Source organism: Plectropomus leopardus, chromosome 10 (assembly GCF_026936395.1).
Source record: "Plectropomus leopardus strain MGB_pleo_1.0 chromosome 10, ASM2693639v1, whole genome shotgun sequence".
Classification (NCBI taxonomy): Eukaryota; Metazoa; Chordata; class Actinopteri; order Perciformes; family Serranidae; genus Plectropomus; species Plectropomus leopardus.
In genome coordinates, this window is record NC_142185.1 from 6208668 (window position 1) to 6222568 (window position 13901).

Below are 13901 nucleotides of genomic sequence, written 5' to 3' on the forward strand. Positions count from 1 at the left end.
CTGAAAAATTAAAGCAACAATAAATAATATTTTTAGATTCACCCAACTTAAACCCTTTCAATGTTGGAAACGGGACCCTCCAAAAATGCAAAACACATTCCAAATGCTGACGTGTCAGTTAAAACATATTGACACTGGTTTGTTGAAACAGTAAAATGCTGTAAAACTGGATCAGTACGATGCTGGCAGCGATGGATGACTGCGTTACACAACGTGACAAGAGAGAGTAATGTAGCACTTTCTTCACCTGCTGATTGGAGTTTGTGGGTGGGACATTTAATGCATAAACAACCTGAGTGAAAACACCTCCTACACACTTTTACCTCACTTGTCTTCAAGTTTCCATGAAACAAACCACTGCCTTTTGATTTAAACTTGAGTTTTATTTCTGTGACCAAACTCAAACAGAAATAAATCAATGCTAATGCTGAATCCTGAATTGTCACCAATTCAGCATCTGACCAAATGTCAAGGCATTGAAAAATGACCAGAAAAGTATTTTTCGCAGAACATTAGGATTTCACAATGAACTTGACCTTTTGGATATAAAATGTCTTTATCATTATATCCTATGAGACATTTGTGTGAAATTCTGTTATTACAAGAGAAGGATTTCTAAAATTATAGCCAAAAACATGTTTTGTGTGGACCCAGTGACCTTCAACCATCAAATTCTAATCATTTAATTCTTGAGTCCAATCACACGTTTATGCAAAATTTGAGGGAATTCCCTAATGGTGTTCTTCACGGATCATGTTCACAAGAGTAAGATGGATGCAAGGTCACAGTGACCTTTAACCACTAAAATTTGATCAGTTCACATGAGTCAATTGGACGTTTGTGCCAAAGTTGAGGAAATTCCCTCAAGGCGTTTCTGAAACGTCCATGAGAATTGGATGGATGGACAGAAGTACAGAAACCCAAAAACATAATGCCTCCAGCCATGGCTGTGGTTGGTGTGTAAACATAAAAAGTGGAAGGGTCCTTTGAGTATGCAGAAGGATCCTTTTTTAAATGTCACAGTCTGATTACTGAAGTGACAGCGATTATGGTTGTAAAAGAACTGTTTTGGGCGCAGAGAAATAAGATGATATATAACAGTGCTTTATTAGATTTTATACAAGAGACACAAAGGCTAAAAAAAAAACAAAAAAAAACTTAACATCACTTTCACTATCATGTCTGCAAGTCCGTCACAGCCAAAACCACTGAAGTATCTACTCAGAATATTGAAGAGAGACGAGCAGACAGGACAGTTCATGAAGTTTATGGAGACATTACATACAGAAATACAACCATGTGGACTGAGAAAGAAAATCAAAACACAGAAAAGTCATGTTCTTGGAACTGTATGGCTTAATCTACTGTATGCTTGGGGAAATTTAGGGTTTTAAAATTTAACAATCCATGTAGCAACTTTCCAAACTTTTAAATTTGCCTGTTCAGAATCTTTTTCTAGTTTTAGTCTTTGGCCGTATCATCCGCTTATTAAAAGTGCGTGTACATAAAAATATATTATCTGACCAAAACATTAGAGAGCCTTACAATTCCAAGGTCACCAAATTGCAATGGTAGTGACAGTTTACATATTTATATGCAATTTTCATGTCACAGGTAAAAATGTATGTCTAAGACACAAATCAACATAAATAAAGACATTTGGAAGGTAATCAGATGATCTGAAAACATTTGTCAAATCATACAAAACTATGCATGCAAGAGAGAAGATGAGAATTCATAGAGAGAGAAAAAAACAGGAAACATTACATACATGACATGAACCATAAAAATTTGAAGATTTCCATGGAAATACTGGTAACTGCATTCAAAAGCTCCTCTGTCATGAGTTTGATTGTACAGAGTCATAATCACAGTTTGAGGAGTGAGGGAGGGGTCGCCGATTACAAACTTCAAGTAATAAGGTCATTTACTGTCATGCAGCAGCGGCATTAGGCTGCTTTGATTTACCAAAGCAAAGATCGGATAATCAGCTCCGCTTGGTTGCAATAGGGTTAAAGCAGTCTGCTGTCAGGGCTGGTCTGGTCCAGTCTTATAGACATGTAGGCACTGTATTACAGATTGTGTGCCAGTGACTCTGTACTGTAGCAGCAAAGAAAAAAGGAGTCATACATTGTTTAGTGATTCCCTTCACCACCGTTCCAGAAGCACAACCCACACGACACAAATGACTCTTTGTCCAAAAACACAGAGAGGTCAGGCTGAGAGGAGGCCTGAGATGAGATACTGAAATAAGAGCTACTCTTGGAACCCGATTTCCATGACTTATACCAAAATACAGCAGGCTTTATCACCACGAAGAAAATGATACATCATGGCTTTTGGAAATCCCCTACTTGAGCAGCAGCTGACCACATTGATACTTAATGGTGCACTGTATTTGTGCATTTAAAGTAATAATCCTTAATCTACCTGTAGTGACTGGTGGTAACATCAAGAAGATCTTAGAGTTCCACTCTTAGTGATGTGCAGAAAATGTGACGTCTTTCTTTGAAATTACATGCAATGTGCACGTGTGTCAGCTCTTGTCTCTCGTTGAAAATCTCCTCTGCATACGTACCCACTTTTAAATCTAGCGCAGGAATGGCAGACTCCGCCACAAATTAGCTCTTCCCAAGACCTGCCCATTTTTGCTCCAATAAAGATGGTTAAAAGATGTGGCTGACAGACTGTCATAATCCTAACGGACACATTACATTTTACATCGTCACATCTTGAGTTTGCTAGATAGTCTGAATCAAGAGGAGTTAGCCTAAGATCTAGATTATCTCTGTAAGGCTTTTTGCCGACCTGAAGTCACTTGCCAAACTTAAGTGATCCCAGCACAGGAAAACGGGACACATACCTGACTTTTCTGAAGCAATGTCATTCTTTGCCACTGGCCCGTTTTTAAACAGAGATTGCACAATAGAGCCAGTACTAAGTGTCTTTTTTTATGCCTCCTGCATGTTTACACATAACCAAAAAAAAAAACAGCAGCATCATGTCGCTCTAATGTGTGATTTTAAATAGCGTCCAGCATGGTGGAAGCAAAAGAGATGTGACGAGCGAGACGTAAACACAATCTCTTGTTTGACATGTAACGTGTGTTGGCAGCGCTTTCTAAACAACAACAATGGCATAACATGGCAAAAACAAACTTTCACCATCTCTCTTATTTGGCAGCCGATCTCGTCCTCTGCTCAGAAGGTATAAGTTGCTGAATGTCATAGTTTTCCTTTGTGAACTTAAGGAGGCTGGTCTTCTTCTTTGAGTTAGTCGCTAACTACTAACTTGATTTTTAAATTTCCTGTGATGGGTCGCACACAAAACACGTCGTCAAAACGTCACACCTGTCCTGCCCATGGTCCTGTCCTGCTGGAGGTCCTGTTTATACAGACACCATGTCTGTGCTGTTGCTACCTCTTGTAGCGGCTTAAATGCGAGACAACTCTGTCCTCCCATTCTGTGATTGTACATTTACACAACTGTGAGGCAGCATAACAGCGTGATGTATCTGCCTTCAACCAGCACTGTAAAAGCAGCTTCTACATCCACCTTTTTCACTGAGAGCAGGTTTCACATTGTCTCGTTTATAAGAAGGGAATAGCGTAAATACAGTATATCCTTCCATCACATGCTGTAGTCCTTGCTGTCTGCTTCTTGAAGCTCTATTGGCCAGAAACTGTTGAATAAACTTTGCAGCACCTGACTGGCTCACACCTGTGTCGCCATGTTTGTCCTTGTCCAGCTCGGATGACAAAATAAGAAGCACTGTCCAACTGCTACTCATTTCAATACCTCTTAAGACTGCAAAACATTTATCAGAAAGCAACAAGATCCATGGATAAAATCATTTCAAGCATTCGGCTTATGAAAACTGTGAAAAACGCTGTTCTAACAGGGACTCAAATTTCCTTGTAGTATTACTGATGACAGAGGCTTTTGATTACTTTTTACCTCAACAGAATAATGAGCAGAAACCCCCAAAACAGAAAAAAACACTAACAAAAGTTCATAACATAAAAAAAACCATAAAAGAAACAACATTACACACCGTGACAAAGTAATAACACGGTATCATTGGTTCCAGCAGCCATCACTTTGAACTCTAATCCAACACCACTTGTACAGTTTTAACAATGACTGATAAACAGATTAACCCCTCGCTATAGTCACAGTAGACTGACATCTAAGGCAAGGATGTGCAAGGATTTCTATTTCCTGGAGGAGGCAATAATAGAAATTCGGAACGTCTTGTGTATTTCAGCACACATTCTGGTCTGCTGTTGAGGATTATTATTCAAGTAAAGATGCACACCTAAAGGCTATATACATCTGCCAGTATGTACATTCAGAAGTACAGTAAATTATGTGTGTGGAGAGAAGTTTTGATAATGTACAAGCTTATCAGAGGAGAAACACTTTAAATACAATACTGAGCATGTGTGTGTGTTTGCATACCGACATTCAAAACACACTTTTATGAGGATGAACATTTCTGGATCAGTGGACTTGAGGTATTAAACTCAACTTGATAACATCTATTTGATACGGCAGTTACATTTTTTATTTTCTGTCTGAAGATAATCTGTCAAAAAAAATGCTGCAAGATGGGAATTAATAAATTCACCTTCTTTTGCTTGTGTTTTTCCCCCTCAAAGCTTTAAATCACTGATCATATCAATCACTGATTGATTTTAAATGCACAATGTTTCGTTTCTGTAGACAGCAACTTATTTTCTAGACTAAGGCATCCTGTTTTAATAGATTTTTGTGGGTCGTGAAAAGACACAGTGATGGTTTTGGAATGCAGCCCTGACAAATCCTGCAGTCATCTGCTCACAGCAGAGAAGTTAAAGGCAGAATGAGTAGGATTTTGTTTAAAAAAAAAAAGCCCAAAACAAAACAGTTACACTGGTTACATATCAGTCTTTACGTCAATTTGCTACTCTTCAGTTTACTGAGCTGCGCATCAACTCATTTGCTGTTGTTTATCGCTAATAGCGGCTTCATCATTGCTATAGAAACATTTTGCCCACCCTCCTGTCTCTCCACAGCTCACCCTGCTGAGTTCGCGGCTCAAGTTTGTGCTGTAAAACCCCTTTAGCATTGTTGACTATATTATCACTGTTAGCTGTGTCAGCACAGCTCGTGGTGCTAACATCATCAATGATGCTAAAAGGGTTTTGTGGTCAAAATAAAGCAACTTTGTCACTGGGAGCCACTTACTCCAGTGAGAGCTGCTCAGTGGTGCATGAAGTAAAAAATACTGCATGTCTGCAGTCTGAAAATACCTGGTTCTTCTGCATTGCACACTTCCACCGGTGGAGCAGCTAGAATGGTGAACAAATTACTTAGTCTAGCAGCTCTTTTAGACTTTCCAAATGTTGAATCTTGATAGTGGAATGACTCACACTGCAGAGGTTTTCAAACTCACAAAAATGTAAGCACTGATTTATAGATGTCTTTTTCCAAATGTAAGTCAATGGGAAAAAGTTTTTCTGGGCCCCATGGCATCACGTGACAGACACGGACAGTGTAATTCCACTTTTGGCCACTATATAAAATTTGCTTCAAAGCCTGGAGCACATCCTGGGGGCTTGCTTCTGTCACAGGTTCTATGTAATTGGTTGATCAGCAAATAAGCGTTGCCCCTAGCTCGGTAATGTTAGCTCTCACAGCACCTGGGTGACGTACAGTGCAGAGAGGTTGAGGAGACTGGAGGCTGGGCCACGGTAAAGTTTTCACATGCTAAAGCCGCCGGCCTGCGGTCTGACAACAAAGCCAACAGAAAATAAAATAAATGTCAAGGCATTTTCATCATTAAAATTTTACCACTTCAAAATGGATAAAAGATGCAATGCTATGCCCACTGAGTCAGTGGGGCGCCAGACTTAAAGGATAAGCTTTTTTGTTTTTATGTCTTTTTTTCCTCTTAAAAATTAACCAGTTAATTACCTTTAAAAAGCAGAATTAACCAAAACTTACATCCCAAATTTACAGTCTCATATAAAAGTAAAATCTCTCAATCATCACTTATGATCCACTGGAAGTGTGTGTTGGTGTCTGTATCTGCAGAGACATTGCTCTCTACCTGTATTTTCTTATTTTGCTGTTTTTGGGAAGTTACTGGGCAGCGACCTTTGGACAGTGGTGTGTGGCCTCCAGCCAGTAACAGTGAGCAGGATGTGAGAGCGAGACTTCATCAAAATGATCAGAGCAAGAAGAGCATTTGAGTTGTGTCGGAGGGGCCGGCTTTGGATGTTGTGTGTGTTTACACACTGAAACCAACAAATCCTTCTCATTCTGCCTTTACAGGCTATATGACAACTCAGACGCATGGAGGCTACGAGGGGCTTTAACTTGAGGTTGCAGCAATAAACACACACCACCCTTCTGCCTGTGTCACATTGAGTATACTCACTAACCTTGACCAACATGGCAGCCAGCCACACACACATCTAAACTCAACAGCAGCTCAGAATGATGCAACTGGTCCAGGTGAATAAGGACAATCAAGAGAGGCAAAAGTCCCCATGAGCAGAAATGAAATCAGCATGTTGTTTTAGCCATCTCACCTCTCTCCTGAGCAAGCCTCTTTTTCCACACCCACATTGTCATCTGAAAAATCAGCCTCAACTGGCTCAGGTGAAAACACCAACAGGTTCAAGTCAATTTGAAGTCCTTTTTCTCTTTACATTATGTCATCATTTCAGAGCCATGTTTCTCAGCTGTCAAGTCATGGTCTTTTTTGCACATTATTTTTTAAAAGGTATAAAGGGAGGCAGACATGCTATAATTCAAAGTCATTAAAATGAAAGTTAACCATCAAGAGTAATTACAGCTAATGAAGTGTCTACAATAGAGGGCTCCAGGGAACCTCATTTCACAAATGTCTGCAATTATTCCACTTCAGACATCTGTAAGTGAGTGTAATGTCTTTTAGCATTTAACCATCTACAGAGAAATGGTAGAGGTTCTTGTAAGTTGTGCAGAAAAAAATCTACTTAGGAAATAAACTTCCAAAGAGGATCAGAGACTAACTGTGTGTAATCAGCTCTGTGGCTCCTTGACTGTGTCCTGACCAGAAGGCTGAGAAACTCATCATGACAGTAGCTCAGACGAGCTTTCAGTTTTGGGGTTGATTTTTCCTTTCAAGGTCAAACATGAAGATTGAAAAAGCAAAATACCTGCATATTTAAATCCCTTCAGAATTCACAGCTAATTTTTTAAGAAGCTACATCATAACACTGCTGCACTCCAGCCCAGGCATTCACAGCCGACTCCTTTGACCTAAAACTCTCCATCAATGATCTATTTTCATCGTATTACGGCACTTCTAGCATCTGTATTGATGTGCTACAATCACCAGAGTCTAAGGCCTCAGTGTGCGCTACAGTAAGCAATCGTCACTGGAAAGTAGTCTGAATGTAGAGTTTAAGACTGTTGGTCTGCAGCTCTGAGCTAAAGCTCTACACATGCAAAAACACTCATACACATATCTTTTGGTTAAAATAAAACTGAATTTCAAATCAACCCTTAGCTTACATTTTTGTCATAGAAACATATTGCAATAAAGGGGGTGAGATGAAACAAGCTCACAGCCTGTTTACTGTACACCAGATCCTACACACACACACACACACACACACACACACACACTGGGGCAAGAAGCAGGAGGAAGCTTAAGCTGAAAAAACACTGCTGCTGTGGCGCCATGTCGTATGACGCTAGTCGAGTGCCGCCTGTAGCAACAACAGTTGCATCGCTCTGCAGCTCATCAAAGACCCAACTACTTTTACTAAAAGATCTGAAGCCATTAGCTTAAAATCATGTGTGGACACCCGCTGATAAAATTTGATTAATCACCTAAATCTCCAGAGCTATGGCTCACCAGGCAATATCAGTTCTGCTACTATCTTTGTAATGATGGGACTGTGGGTCACGCATTAGTCAACCTCAACAACTACTAATGCTGTTCTCACATGCTCCTCTGAAATATTGTACTTCCCAGTTGCACACAGTTGTAATTACGACATAGTGGCATTCAAGTGCACTTGTCAGAAATAAAGCTACAAACATGGACACTAGAAGTAAAGACGTTGTTTTTTTGTAGCTGATGTTTTAGCAAAAGCAAGCAGCACAGAGCTCCCTTGTGCTTTGGCGAAGGAACAAAGCACATGGAAAGCACATCAAGAATGTTGCTGACTTTTTAATTTGTTTATTTATAAGCTTATATGCTTAGCAAACTAGCTTTATGTTGTCTCAGTGAATAAGGGCTTAAGGTGTTGCAGAGGTAATTGCAACATAAATCAGCTGCTTTAAAGAGCAAGTTTAAAATGCTTGCAAATACTTGCCTGGTATGCTTTAAAGTTAAAAATTTGCTTGCTAATACGTATAGCTAATAGATGCATATACTAAGATGTGCAACTACTTAAAGTAAATAATAGCTACTAGGAACAAAAAAGGACATAAGTAATGTTTTTTACTGACAATTGTTGACACTGTTTGCATGCTTTCCGCCATCTGCTGCCCTGAAACATCCTGCAAACGTCACAGCTCAGCAACTCAGGTATAATCGAAATTTTCCACTTTCCCATTCACAATCATGACTTTGGAGGGTCGTTCATGTGCTTGTAACTCATAAATACGGAAAATCCATATTTACAAGGATGACATGAAGGCAGCATAATCTTCAACACACATTTGGGAAAGCAAAAGGTGAGAGTTTCTTTCTACATTCATGGTGAGGCGAGACGTAGTGCTGCTACGAAAGCCGGGACGTCCAAGCAGGGAGTGAGTGAGGAAAAAGTGTGGGTTTTTTTTTTAGGAGCAGCGAGGGTGTGTTGCAGGGCGACATGTCCACAAGCACCAACGTACTCCTTGCCAAACACAGTGTGGGGTTGTAGATGGAATATAAGCGGGGCGGCTGTTTTGAAGCGCCGTTCAGCAGCGGTGTGTTTTGGCCTTTAGAGTTCATTTGAAATTCAGAGCAAAACTAACAAGCAGTAACTCTTCCCATTTTTCCATCACAAACAAAAACAACAGAAGCTTCCCAGCCACACAGTAACCGCTTCACAAGCAATAAATAATCCTCTACATAATTTAGATTTAAATATTCGAGGGTGAGGAGGTGGTGTCTTTGTGAGAGGTGGGGAGAGAGATCAGCCGAGGTGGTGGGGGTGTGGGAGATCGGTGGGTCCCCCCCCCCCCGCAATTTTCACTTGGCGACATTGTCCATTCTATAAACTACAGTGGTGGAGCTGTCCTGGTGCGACTCAGTGGGGGACACCTTTTTCCAAAGAGGGGCTTTCAGAGCTAGCTCTTGCTGGAGGCTCTCGTAATCCATGGGTCCGAAGGAGAATTGCTGTTTCAATTGACACGGATAACAAATTAGTCTTGCTGTCTGGCTCCTTCTGTGTGTGTGTGTATGCGTGTGTTGAGTGTGTTAAGTGGCATGTGGTTTGTGGGAACTTCTTTTGAAAAACCAGAGCCAAAAGCAGCTAATTTAACATTTCAAAGGTGAAACTGAACAGGTTTGACTCTAGTTTTTCTTTGGTGTGAGCCTCCATGTGTTTTTGTCATACTTTTGTTACCGTTGCACCACAGTCCTTGGTATAAAAAAAATGCGTGTCGTTTGGCTGCTTATGTCCATTGTGTAGCCAAATGGAAAAATATCAAGTGACCAAACTAGAAGGAAATACTCAGTATGCCAGAAAACACCTGCAGGCATCTCCACAAGAATGCAGAGAGACAGGGCACCCAAAGATAGAAGAAGAAAGGCAATGAGGTCCTTTTTTTCTCTTTTTTTTGAAATCACACGTGTCTTTTCACTTTGGTTGTACTACATGTGCATTATGGAGATTAACATGTTAGCCGTTGGCCACAAAACAGCCGATGCAGAATGCTGAATGCTGAAATCTGACCTACAGTGACCTCAGCGTCAGCCGCATTCTTGGAGAGGTGTTCTGGTCAGTGTGTGGGAAAATGAGTGCCGTTGTTCCTCACAACGTGATGCTGTGTGTCCTTACCCGCTGGTCCCCTCCTTCTCTGCGAGGGTCGTGCTTCTTGGCAAAGTGTCTCAAGTTGTCGTAGTTGTGAAAGTTGAAAAGCTCCACAAGGTCCTGGAAGGAAAAGACAGATACGACGGAAGGTTCAATATACCGATTAACTCTCCACTGTTCAATGTGACATGTCATTCTGATGTCTGAAAGCTGAGAAGTCAATTATTTCAGTGGTATATGTGTTGAAAAATAAGCACAAGAGTTTGATTCCTACAAAAAAGGTAATCTGTTTACAGAGGCGGATTCTTGCATGCAGTGTTTACTGAGATCCATATCTGGGTTTGGCCTCTAGGCGATCATTTATGAAGTATGACTTACTTATTAACAGGTTCAGTGACTCTTAAGTATGTCAGCCAAGTTGAACTAGTAACTCAAGGACAGTGTTGAACAAGTGTCTGCATGTTTAAGTGCTGCTTTAGAAACAACCAAAATGCTCTATCTATCTATCTATCTATCTATCTATCTATCTATTTATCTCTCTCTCTCTCTCTCTCTCTCTCACACTTTACACAGGTTAAGCTAAAGATTAAGGACTGTTTAATGCATACAATAGATTTCTTTCTATCAAATTTTGATCACATTTTTGTCGCTTTGGGATGGTCACAATGAAAGGCTGCTCTAAAATGTGCAATTTGATCACACTCCACAATAACACAGACGTTACAAATTTGGAGGGAGCGTGCTATTGGCATACTGACTGCAGAAATGTCCACCAGAGCTGTTGCCCGAGAACTGAATGTTCATTTCACTACCACGAGACATCTTCAATGTTGCTGTTGCAGCTTCTTCACCTGCAAGATTGTCTGAGATCAGCCACCTGAACAGCTGATGCAACAACTGGCTTGAACAACTGAAGAATTTCTGCACAAGCTCATCTGCCTGCCTGGATGTTGACCCGACAGCAGTTTGTCATCGTAACCAGCTTGAGTGGTTGTGTGGCCAGTTGAATGTGCTTAAAATTCACAGAAATGATATTGGAGAAAGCTTACGTCGGTGGAGTGCATAAAAAAGTCTAAGATTTTTAACTTAAACCTGTGAAAAATGGGGAAAAAAGGGAATTAAAACAAAACTGTTGCATTTAAAATTTTTGTTGAGGGTATTTACTATGTTACTGACTAATCTAAAAAAACATATTACCAGAATTAAAATTGTTATTGAACCTTTAGGAATTGCATGAGATGACATATTTTTTTAGATTTACTTCAATGCTGAAGTGAGTGTGTGTGTCTGTGTGTATTATGTACTTTATGTATTAAGACATTTGACTGCTCTGAGTGATTCTGTCATTTGACAGTAACACCTGTTGTATACAAGTTATGCCCTGTGCCATTGCTTTGTCGTTAATGTGTGTTATGTTTGTGCTGCTTACTATTTGATCTCCGTTTTATTTACTTTTTTTTTTTTTTAGCCCTGATATTAAAAAAAAGCTTAACTGCTGTTTATTTCTCTGTGGCTTTTTGCATGTATTCTAAGTACACACTGCAGGCATCACTGATGTGCTCTTGTGTTGCCAGACATTACGTACCGTGCAAAACTGTATTCCTCTGACTGAGTTGCCCAGCTTGTCTAGTGGTGGTGACCAGCACATAATACCCATCACGTTTGGTACGACCAGCAGGATCCCTCCCGATACTCCAGACTTGGCTGGCAGACCGACCTACAGCAGGGAGAACAGTTACATAAGAGATGATCGGCTGTGTGTGTCTACAGTAGCAACAGCGTGATGCTGAAAATGGAAAGTCAGCAAAGAACAAGTCAACATGGCTTCAATAATTCATCAGTTAGAGAGATGTGTCCACTGTTGTGTCTGCGATATTACACTGCAGAATCTGAGGAAAATGTATGGCTGGGAATTGTTTATTTCTTTGTTCCTTATCTTTATTTGGTTTTAAAATAAAGGAGGCATTTTGGATGAGCTCAGTATTTCTACTTGTCCTTTTTTTTATCAGTTAATAATTGGAGATTATTTTCAAATGCACCTTATATGAATTCAAACAGAAAACGCTCCAAGGAAAGATCAGTGAAGAGTGGATTTTCACTTTGGTGCTGTCAATACTAAATGCATCAAATCACCAGAAGACGAAAAATATTTTCACACATTGCTGCTTCTCTCTACATTTTTCTGCCACCAGGACGTGTCTCATTAAAATGTGACAACCTTTCGCACTAACACCTCAGCTCAGACAGACCAAGTGATATGACAGCTACGCTTTTTAGCGGCTAAGGTGTTTCGTCTCTTCATACAAGAATTATATGCCTGTATCAGGACTTCATCAATTTAAAATATGAGAAAACATCATTCACTGTATTCACTCAACTAAGATTTTAAAAAAAAACCATTCCTCTGAAAAAGCTGTTTTTTTGGTTCCAACTAAGAACCAACTTTTCTGGCTCTGAACCAATTTATTTTTGGTCAAAATGCTCGGAATGGTTCAAAGTTAGGTGTGTTAACCACAACAGAGCTGGTTCCATGTTGATGGAAAAGGCTCATAATGTCATGGGCAACTGGGTGATCCTCAGTAGAAGCTCTGGTTTGGCTGCTGTCCCCATTACATTTTGTTCTGAGGTCATCCAAGCTACATGTCAACTGCAAATACCTTGGATATCTAGAAGAGCATCTATTTCACTCACCATTTAAAAATGTATTGCTCAATATATGTGTAAGTCTTAATGCTCTATTGTACTTCTGTATGGGTTCATTTCAAACTAAAGATTAACTAAATTGGATTGCCTAAAAAGAGTGTCAATGTCCTAAGTCAATTGTTCACACAACTGTATAAAACAAGGGAATCAATGCAGTAAGAAAGAGAAGCAGCTGACAGGATCACATTTCACTGAAGTTGTACTTTGTATGACTTCATGGGACAAATTAATAACTGAACGAGTAATAGATGCTTCATTCAATTTGACATCAAAGCGCTTCATCTGGGGGATGTTGTTCAGCGTACTCCACAATTGCAATAATAATAATAACTGAGAAACTGTAACAAAGTTGCATGTTGTTGACTAGTAAAAAAAGTAAAAAAAATTTACGCATAAACGGCCTTTCAGTGAGAAAAGTACTTTAGGAGTTCACTTGACCCACTACCCCTGCTATTCTTGTGATCTGTGCCTTTTACTTACGTGGAAAGCAAACTGTCCTGAGAAGTCGTACATGCCACAGGAGTGCATCAGACTCAAGGTGTTCCTCACCGCCTCGGGGCTCAGCACACGCTCGCCTGTGATTGGGCAGATGCCGCCGTTAGCCAGGGTGGCTGCCATGACACTGGCGCTCTCGCAGGTCACCTCAATGGAACAAAGCTGGAGGTTCACACAAAGGACAAAGTGTATCATTTCTCTATCACAATTTTCCTTCCAGTCAACACAGAATGTCCTCATGTGTCATGCTGCACCAAATATAATCATGGCGGTCGAGAAACGGGAGAGCAGAAATGAGACAGTTAAGCGTGACATAGTGGGATGGTGAAAACAATAGCGCAGTGATGGCAGAGTTGACAAAAGCAGTAAATACTAGAATTACCGCCTCCCGGTTGTATGCCTTTTAGAAAAAAAGAGCAATGTCATTCATCCCTTTTTCTGAGCCAAGACACTATAAGAAAGATTGAAGCTGTTCTGGAGGTTAATCTTAATAAAGACACTTCATGTTGCCTTTCCCTTTCATTTGCCACACATCTGTATAGTGAAGAGGCTACATGTAGCATAGCTGTTATATAGCAGTTACACAGAAGGAGAAGCAGAAAGTGGATCTGACCAGAATGAAATCAAGTGTGAGAGAAAACCAGGAAAGCAATATTCTGTATACATTACAAAATGAAGAGCAGAAACTGGTACAGAAAT

General features: G+C 40.2%; 1 protein-coding gene across 3 annotated transcripts in view; it reads right to left on the reverse strand.

Moving 5' to 3' along the window:
• glsb (glutaminase b) overlaps positions 1-13901 on the reverse strand; it is a 49222-nt gene that overhangs the window by 7466 nt on the left and 27855 nt on the right. For 2 of the 3 annotated variants that reach the window (XM_042494527.2, XM_042494526.2), the window contains exons 12-14: positions 13188-13364; positions 11590-11721; positions 10032-10124 (exon numbers count right to left, since the gene is read on the reverse strand). In XM_042494527.2, coding sequence (XP_042350461.2) covers positions 10032-10124; positions 11590-11721; positions 13188-13364 — 402 coding nt within the window. Of the gene's footprint in view, positions 1-1083; positions 9368-10031; positions 10125-11589; positions 11722-13187; positions 13365-13901 lie in introns of those variants that run through there. The other variant, XM_042494528.2, reaches the window with a different exon arrangement.